Source organism: Coffea eugenioides, chromosome 7, assembly GCF_003713205.1.
Source record: "Coffea eugenioides isolate CCC68of chromosome 7, Ceug_1.0, whole genome shotgun sequence".
In the NCBI taxonomy this organism is placed as follows: domain Eukaryota; kingdom Viridiplantae; phylum Streptophyta; class Magnoliopsida; order Gentianales; family Rubiaceae; genus Coffea; species Coffea eugenioides.
This window is the reverse complement of record NC_040041.1, coordinates 39,543-49,342: the sequence shown is the minus strand read 5'-3', so window position 1 is coordinate 49,342 and position 9,800 is coordinate 39,543. Positions and strand designations below refer to the sequence as shown.

The window sequence follows — 9,800 nt, the reverse complement described above, 5'->3', positions numbered from 1 at the left end:
AAGATTATGCTGCTAATTAATATAGCAATGCACTTTTAGTGTATTAATTTTCTCTCCCTTTTGGATATCATCATAATAGCGGTTCAAAAATCTTTATTCAAATCACAATACATAGGGGGTTGACTTCATTGGTAGAATTTCTCTTCACAACAAATTTTGAGAAAAATTTTATTTATACTCTATATTTTGTTAATTGTATTCCTACAATTAATAAAAATTATATGATAAAAATAATAATGAAAGTGTGATTAACATAAATGAGAGTTCAAATAACATTAGTCAATTTTAATTGTTTTGATGCTAAATTTTTCTCCTATATTTCTATTCATTCATCATGTGCCAAAATAATTTGATGTTATGTGTTTGACTAAAAATTTCTAGGGGGCCAAAGCTATGCTTTTGCATAGCTGAAGTACCCCTAGTAATTAATATAAGTTTGACTGGTCGTATGAATCATTTGTGAATACTCTATTCCATCATAAAATGGAAACTTTGTTGAACCCATATTGTAGGGTTGTAATCTTTTCTTTTTTTTTTTTTACCTTTTTTTTTTGGGGGGGGAAGACAACATCGTTCAGTTTGGAAACTTTTTGTTTTGGTAAGTGGTCACTTATCCATTCTCTCCATTTCTCCTTGAGGAAAACACTATCCATTTTCCTTTAACAGAAATATGAGAATGCTCTTCTATCTCAAAATCAAATGTAGCTCCATCCAAACAGCACCGAAGGCAGCACTAAAGGTATGATAGTGATGGGATATTGGGATAGCCTCGTCTGGAACCAAGTTTGCTATATTCTCAAATTTAAGATAGCCGATTAGCTGTGAGTTTGATTCTCACAAGGGCTATGATCCAACTCGCCACCTATTTTTTTTTCCTTATGTAATATTTACTTTACTGTCAATGAAATAGAAATATAGAAAATATTTGATTGTGCAACATGGCCAGACGCATTTTTCAATGCAGCAAAAAATTTTATCCACGTCTAAACTATTTAAATCGTGTTTATTTGGTTGATCACTTAATTAATTTTTGTTACAAAATCCTCACCAAATTCAGAAAAGTCATACAGTTACAAAATGATCACTAAATGAAATAGCACTGACTTTGTGAAGAATGGAAGATGTAAAGTGCAAAGAACATGGGAAGGAATGAAAGAAAAAAAAAGTATAAAGCAAAAGAGGAGGGGAGGAGAGATAACGAGGCAAGTACATGTAGTAATTTATTTATTTATGACATACTGAAGTCAGAAACGTTAATTGACAAAACTTTCATCTCAAATTTTACGAGTGTAAATAAAATTGACCATACCAATCATGATCAAACAGCTCTTTAATGGTATGATCTATTTCCCAATAGTATGCCATAACAGAATATTCAACTAATATAATCTACAAGACACTGAGTTAAAAATCACATAATAGTAATCCTCAGTCAAGTTAGGCAGCTCAAACAGAAACAAAGAATCAATAGTTGAAGCCCATAAACAAGTGGAATCACAAAACTAATTCAAATGGCCTCTTCAGTATGGAAGCGTTCATAGATACCAAAATTAATTTGAGTAACATATTTAAAACATTAAGAGACAATTTGCATTGGGTTTTTGAGAAGTTTTCAGTAGTTTCTATAGGGGGAAAAATATATTGTGACACGTATTTGAGATGAAATGTACATGAGGTAAAAGAGTAATTAAAAATTGTGTGAAGAGAATACTCTACAAAAACTTGTCCACAAAAACTGCAATCTTTATTTCATACACTAAAAATTGGCAATAATTCGTACAAATGATTTCCACTTAGCAATTGATTGCCTTGGTTTTAATTGATAATTATCTCCTAATTCCTTACTTTGCAGCCAAATCAAGTATAGTTCGTACAGCCCTAAAAAAAGAGAAACTGTATTGCGGACAAACAATTTTCCATGTGTATGGCTCTTTCTGTGCTCTCTTTTATTTTTATAGTATAATTCTTGAATGCTTAAAAAGGAATAATTAAGCTATATCTATGCCATGCTATGCTTAATCACTTTTATTCGAAGCTCTACTTTCGGATCTAATGCTTAGATTTAAACCACCGCGATTGTGCTAATTAGAGAAATACACATACCTCTATTAAATTGGGAATGGCAAAGTATAAATTATGTGGAATAATAGCATTTAGGAATATCAACATGATCAAGCAGCTTTTGGTGTTTAAGTTTATAGTTTACTATATCCCTGTTTAAAAAAAAAAAATTAGTGCCATAAATCCAATAATAGGCTTCAGAACAGAAAGAAAGAATCACATATGCATATAGAAGTCAAATCATAGCACGAACTCCACAATTAAAGGAAAAGTATAAACACGGTGATCATAAAACATCATTTCATCTCAGTTGAATCATATACAACAACGCTTCCCAGAAAAACTGAGAATTTTGAAAGCTAAAAGGCAAAGTGAAAAGCATAATCCTAACTCCGTCGCACAAAAGCTGGAAAACGATCGGCACCATGTTAAGCCCTGTGTCAAGGGTTTGCATACATTAACCAAACATAACCAAAAATAAAACGACTTCACTGACAAATTCCAGAAAGAAAGAAATTACCAGAAACTAATACGACTGGCAAGGATTAGTATGAGAAAAGCAATGAGAAAGAGCTTGTTGGATAACGGCTTCAATGGGGGATGGAGGAGAGGCATCGAGATGGCCAGTATAAACGCAACACCGCCAAAGAGGACGTACGAGAAGCATTAGGGTAAGGGCGTTGTAGGTAACTAGACACTAAAGCAGCCAAAAAGGCCAGCTCCAGTGCCAATGGAAGATTGCAGGGAGAGGGCCAGGAATTTGGGCAGCTTGCAGGGAAGTGCTAATGGTGGCGAAAGAAACTCCGCAACGGATCTCCTGTCTCACTCTCTGTCCACTTTTTATTGTATTGCTATTTCTTCTATATAAATATCATATTTTAGTGTTTTTTTATTTCCTTAAAATTCAATAACTATTAATTGAATTAAAAAATAAATACAACAGATTCAAAAAAGTAATATATAATAGAAAATTAAAAATATAGCAGAAAATTCATAAAAATCTCATTTTTTATGCATTTTGATTTTTTGAATTTGTTAAATTTTGTTTATTACTCAATTAATAGTTATTGGATCTTAAGAAAATAAAAAAAATAAAACATGATGTTTATGTAAGAAAATAACAATATAATAAAAAGTGAGATAGAAAATGACACAAGATGTGGGACAGAAGATCCGTTGTCAAGAAACTCCCATCACTAGAAATACCCACTGCATCTTCATCGTGTCACCCATGGGGACTCGATCAGCACAGTATATTGACGGTGGGATCTATGAAATAACCAAACACCCTACTTGTGTTAAAAGTTTAAGGAAGACTGAGAAAGAAAAAGCCAAAAACCCAGCCCCCTAACCAGACACCCTTCCGCGGATACTTTACTGGAAAATCAGAATTCTCGCCCGATCAACTCACAGTACATCTTCAAATACAATAATAATAGGGAAGGCGATAGGCGCTTCCTTGTCTTTTGACCATCAACCTTTTTAATGATCACTTTTTGCCACGGGACCAATCATTGCAATCGAAATTACAATCTCCAATTATAGTACAGTATAATATAGGTAAATTCTGTAGTGTATTCACATATGCCAAAGACAGGTGTGGAAAGTAAATTATATGGCAAAGAAGTTGGCACGTAACAAAGAAGTTGGAAATGTGTTAGGGTGAGACGGAATTAACATAAATATAATGGGCCTACGAATAAAACACCGAAAAGGAAGCATAAGCAGTACTATCTATTTACGGGCATTACATCAACAAAATACTATCTATTTATGGACATTTTACTCTGAATCATTACATTTATGTAAAATACATAAATATGTGTAACTAAAATTGAAGAACTGTTACACTAATATTTTTACGAAAGGAAAATTGGTTGTCCTGTATTTAACATAAACTGATTTTTATGAAAGTAAAAAATATATTGCCCATAACATACCTATTCTTTATGATTTTTTTTTTTGCATTACATCAACAAAACACTAGCTATTTACGGGTATTTTATTCTGAATCATTACATTTATGTAAAATACATAAATATTTATAACTAAAATTGAAAAAAGTGTTACACTAATATTTTTACGAAAGGGAAACTAGTAAATTTTGTATTTAATAAATTTTAAATATGTGAAAGTAAAAAAGTTTTGCCCATAACATACCAACTCTTTATGAGTTTTTTGCATTATATCAACAAAACACTAGCTATTTACGGGTATTTTATTCTAAATCATTACATTTATGTAAAATACATAAATATTTGTAACTAAAATTGAAAAAGTGTTACACTAATATTTTTACGAAAGGGAAACTAGTAAATTTTGTATTTAATAAATTTTAAATATGTGAAAGTAAAAAAGTTTTGCCCATAACATACCAACTCTTTATGAGTTTTTTGCATTATATCAACAAAACACTAGCTATTTACGGGTATTTTATTCTAAATCATTACGTTTATGTAAAATACATAAATATTTGTAACTAAAATTGAAAAAGTGTTACACTAATATTTTTACGAAAGGGAAACTAGTAAATTTTGTATTTAATAAATTTTAAATATGTGAAAGTAAAAAAGTTTTGCCCATAACATACCAACTCTTTATGAGTTTTTTGCATTACATCAACAAAATACTACCTAGTTATGGGTATTTTATTCTGAATCATTACATTTATGTAAAATACATAAATATTTGTAAATAAAATTAAAAAAGTATTATACTTATATTTTTATGAAAGGAAAACTAGTAGATTTTGCATTTAACAAATTTTAAATATGTGAAAGTAAAAAAGATTGCGCCCATAACATACCAACTATTTATGGATTTTTTTGCATTACATCAACAAAATACTAACTATTTATGGGCATTTTACTCTGAATCACTACATTTATGTAAAAAACATAAATGTTTGTAATTAAAATTGAAAAAGTGATACACTTATATTTTTACAAAAGAGAAATTGGTAAAATTTGTATTTAACATAAATTAAATATGTTAAAGCAATATTAAAGGTGATTTTATTAGTTACTTAATTTGTTGGTAAGAAACAAGGTTTCTTTTGCAAAATTTGTTCATTAGATTTTTTTTCAAATAATTAGGATATAAAGGTAAATTTTCACAATCTTTTGTTAGCAATATGCTCCAATTTCCTCCTAGACAGTGACGAAGCCAAGATTTTTTTTCCTTTGAGAGAGGGCCAAAATGATTGACAAATAAAATTATTTTAATATATTATGTTCAAAATAATTTTCATCTATTTAAATATATGGTATCCTAAAATATCAAATATTAACTTTAATTATAAAGGTATGTCTATTTGATAAATATGTAGTTTAGTCATAACTAAAATTAAAACAAGAAATAACATTTGATTAAATATCTTATAGGAAAAAATGCACTTTTTTATCCTCAAAATTTGGGTGGTTGACCAATTTCATCCTCAAAGTTTCACCCCAAACATATTGCATCCTCAAAATTTCGTAATTTTGGCCAATTAAGGACAATTAACGAGAAATGAAGAATTGATCGTTAGAACAATGATTTTACTCAACAAAAAATTGATAAAACCGAATGGAGCCATTTTTAACGGAACAATTGCAACGGATAAAAAGCTCAATTCTTCTCCTTCTTCTCTCTGCTTTTCTGTAACCCCAAAATTTTTTTGCCAATCTCTGGAATTTTAATGACCGTTATACAACTTTCAAAACAAATAAATTCATTCTAAATTTTTATTTGGGATTATTTCATAAACCAAATCGCGGTCACTTTCTGTAAAGTATCACTTTCCCATAAAAGACTAGCTCTTTATGGCTTTCCTCCACTATAAGAACAGAGTACCCTTTTCTCATAAATAAATTTATTTATCAGATAAAATAAAAATAAATCTATTTTTCAATAAAAGACCAGTCCTTTATGGCTTTCCTCTATTAGAAGAACAAAGTACCAATTTTTTCATAAATAAATTTATTTATCGGATAAAATAAAAATAAACCCGTTTTTCAATAAAATACCAACTCTTTATGACTTTCCTCCATTTTAAGAACAGAGTACCCATTTTTCCATAAACAAATTTATTTATCAGATAAAATAAAAATAAATCCGTTTTTTCAATAAAACACTAGCTCTTTATAACTTTTCTCCATTATAATAAGACATTTTTGGCCAGGAAAGTTTCTTCTCTAATTAGAAACCATCGACCCCTTACCAAAGACAATCAAATGCAGCTAGATGATTTTCTTGCAAGAAAGTTGCCAAAAGCAGCTTTGTGATTGTAGTTGCTACTTTTTTTTTCAACCATTTTTTTAGCAAGAGGTATCATTAATGTCAATATTGAAGTATAGCAAAATTTTATACGAAATAACAAACCAATTTATCATTACAAATACAAAACGAGCAACAATATATTACAACCAATACTATCAACAGTACAAAGCACAAAGATACTCAAATCAAATCCTAATCCTAATTAGGCTTTAATATGTACAACCAAAATTGCCAGGGATAACAAATGTTAAGATAGACCCTCTGCCGATATATAATGAGTATCATGTTTGCATGAATTGGCGAAGTCCATAATCGAAGTAGCTTCTAAGAGCTTCATAGCCAGGTTTACTACAATCCACCATCAACCTATAGAGTCCAATGGAAAAAAAATTATTAAACAAAAATTTACATTGGTAGTTAGATAAATTAAACCTGCATTAGCCTACATATATCAACTAAGACATTGATCCTCATATTGTTGCATGAAAAGAAATGAAAATGAGGGACTTTAAAAGAAATGCTAAGGATCACTTTTATTAACCACAAGTACAAAATGTGAACTGAATTTCAAACTATAAGTTGGTAGCATGTGCTTAAGATGAAGAAATCATTATGACCCCAATTGACATGAAACCAATTATAAAGTAACGCCAAGGCTGTTTCCTTTAACAAAAATATTAACTTAATGAACTAAATTTCCAAATAGTTCTCAAGTTAAGATTCCTCGAGATCAAGGATTCCCTTGACAATTATTAACTTAATGAACTAAATTGCGTCAAAAACCACAAGCAAACAAAAGATCAACGCTATCACAAACCTGTAACAAACGCTTAGAGAAAGCAGCGACCCTCCTTAGATTGATGTCATTTTTCATCGCCCTTAGAAGTAGCCCAATAAATATTTCCTCTTGAAGATTAACAAATTGAACAAATATCATAGTCAAGAAGTGGTACAATTAGGACCCTCTCTAATAAGTCTACACGAATAAAGAAAGCATTCAAGAGCAAGTGAGGAAAAATTTTCAAAAAGCCACTTGATCATGCTGAAATTATGTTCCAGATAGAAGTGGAACTAGAAAACACAAAACTTGTAAGGCAAATTGTCAAATAAGAATCCAAAACAGGTTGATTTGCAAGCGTTGAAACACAAACATAACAAATAAACTGGCAGAAACTTTCTAAGAACTACTACAACTCAACTCACCTTTGAAGAGTTCATGGCAGTTGGTAGCAAGAGTTTTGAATATAAGGCTCGGTAGAATCTATCACTAACAATTTGATTTCTGGTAGAGATCTTGTCAAGAAGCATTAATGCTTGAACTCCCACATTAAAGCTCCTAGAATGAACCTAAAAAAGGGCAAACAAATTTTTGAAAGGAGGAACACCACATTATACTATCCGCATAAAATTTTCATTCTTTCTGGGCAATTAGGAACTAAGCTTACCAGCTGAAATAAGATTGGCGTCTGGGTTTCAATAATCTTGTCAGATTCATCGCTAGAAACAAAAGGAAATGCTCTATTCACACCCTGCAATGGAAGAAAGAGAACTTATACAGAGTGCCTAAAGTATCTTTCAACACCATATAAGGAGATAACCACAAGCAGCATGATGAACTGATATAATAATTATCTGCAAGCACACTGGTTCAGACAAATCCTGTACCACTTGATTAATCACACCCACATTTTAACACACAAGTATGTTTAATTTAGTGCATGCTTCATCACCAATTCTCAATAACACTTTCCCAACTACTTCAATTCACTTTCAAGTTGGATCCTTTAGTCACAAAACACAGCACCAACTTGGAAGAATTAGTTCAAAAAAATTATATAGAGAAAAGTTGATTCTTCATAACAAACATATACTAAATAAAGTGTACAATCTTTCCCTTTTCGGGAATCCATCTCAACGTGAGATTCTGGAGGAGCATTCTTTGGATTACATTTTGAACTAGAAATTTTTCTAGCTTTTTCTTTACTGCATTTGTTTGTCCCATGCTCCCTATTGGCATCAGAAATCAATACCTGAAATAGAGACTAGCATATTAACTTGTTGCACAAAACTAACGTGTCTTACATGTTAATTGACTAGATCTTTGAAATCCTTAACTTTCATCAAAGAAAACAAGCACAACACTTTTTTTTCCATACCTTAAATAGTGCAAAATACACCTCGATTAAACGCTTTGCCACTTTCGGCCCATCTCCCTCGTGACTTAAACGAACTTGGCTTAAGAAGTTAACCTGTACACAGATAGCATTAGATAAATGAAGTTCACTCAGAAACACAAATATAAACAAATACAGCAGCAAAACACTATACTTGAACACCGAAGCTAAAACGTCTAGCATGCTGAAATAAAACATCTAGGAATGGCATACTGAAAGTAGTGTATGATACACTCTTAAAGCGCTAGTAACCTGAAATATGAAAGCAAATAGCATAGATATTATACTGTGTACAAAAAAAGGGACAATGCTACCATTATTAAAGACTTTTGTCAACTAACTGACAAACATTGGACATGAAACCATAAACTAAAGATATCAGCTAATGTATAATAAGAGTAAAGACCCCTTTCTCTACTCCAACTGAGATGCCCATTCACTCTAATCCACTGAAGTAGAAGCCTACAATTTCAAAAAGTTTATCTTGCGATTGTTAAATTGACCAAAAATGCAAGAAAAAGGCAATTGACAAAACAGAGATGAAAATAACATATCTGCTTAAAAAACCTACACCATCGCTTTTCCTTGAAGTCTGCCATTGCATCGGAAGGGTCTTTAAAGTGTGTCTATGATTGTATAAATTCAGATCTAGATGCTAGAGAGGAAAAGAGGAACCATATGTCTACGGGAAACTGAAAATTAATAGAGAGGGAAAGAGAGATAGAAGGAGAAAGTTGTAGGGGAGGTTGCGATTAAACTTTCGAGGGCTCTGATCTGAGAACAATAATATTTGGGAAAGTAGCCTTGCAAGTATGGAAGGCTTGGAATTCATGTGGTGCTACGCTTGACAAGTGTTGTGCCGGGAATGGTTAAAAAATTTTCAATGCGCGGCTTGCTAAAAATTGGAAGGGAGCAAAATTTTGAAATTTTCATAAAAAAACACCCATGATTTCTCACCAATAACATAGAAACTTTGGCCCACTAAAATCAGTATTTGGAGGGAAGCTTTCCCACACTCATTTTGGCGAGAATTTTAAGCGATAAAAGTCCTTGCCTCGCAGAGTATATAATGGCTCCAATTTTTTGTGAGGTATTGTCCTTTTCCTTGCTATAAGCCTCTTAATAGCGTCAAACTTTCTACTTCTTGATAAAGTTGTTGTCGCTAACTGGTGTTTTATTAAAGAACTGATGTTTTATTGAAGAACGGATTTATTTTTATTTAATCCGATAAATAAATTTATTTATGAAAAAATGGGTACTCTGTTCTTATAATGAAGGAAAGTCATAAAGAGTTGGTATTTTATT

At 31.3% G+C, this 9,800-nt stretch overlaps 1 protein-coding gene and 1 long non-coding RNA gene across 2 annotated transcripts; both read right to left on the bottom strand.

Annotated features, from left to right (window-relative positions):
* Nucleotides 1-6,523: 6,523 nt before the first annotated feature.
* On the bottom strand, nucleotides 6,524-8,114 carry LOC113778752. The gene is made up of 4 exons (XR_003469316.1): nucleotides 7,767-8,114; nucleotides 7,525-7,668; nucleotides 7,139-7,227; nucleotides 6,524-6,687 (listed from the first exon to the last, which is right to left on the bottom strand). It is a non-coding gene; the product is annotated as an uncharacterized LOC113778752 (long non-coding RNA).
* Nucleotides 8,115-8,138: 24 nt separating this feature from the next.
* On the bottom strand, nucleotides 8,139-9,018 carry LOC113777890. The gene is made up of 3 exons (XM_027323120.1): nucleotides 8,902-9,018; nucleotides 8,478-8,570; nucleotides 8,139-8,351 (listed from the first exon to the last, which is right to left on the bottom strand). Exons 1-3 carry the CDS (start codon nucleotides 8,929-8,931, stop codon nucleotides 8,139-8,141), a joined length of 336 nt encoding a protein of 111 aa, XP_027178921.1. The 5' UTR covers nucleotides 8,932-9,018.
* Between the last annotated feature and the right edge of the window lie 782 nt (nucleotides 9,019-9,800).

What these genes read in the sequence shown, in the direction of transcription:
- LOC113777890 (XM_027323120.1), bottom strand. Translation starts at nt 8,931, where the DNA reads ATGGGCATCTCAGTTGGAGTAGAGAAAGGG. An exon ending in CAGTTGGAGTAGAGAAAGGG is followed by an intron (nt 8,571 to 8,901) that starts GTCTTTACTCTT and finishes ATCTGTGTACAG; the next exon opens with GTTAACTTCTTAAGCCAAGT. An exon ending in TGTATTTTGCACTATTTAAG is followed by an intron (nt 8,352 to 8,477) that starts GTATGGAAAAAA and finishes TCTCTATTTCAG; the next exon opens with GTATTGATTTCTGATGCCAA.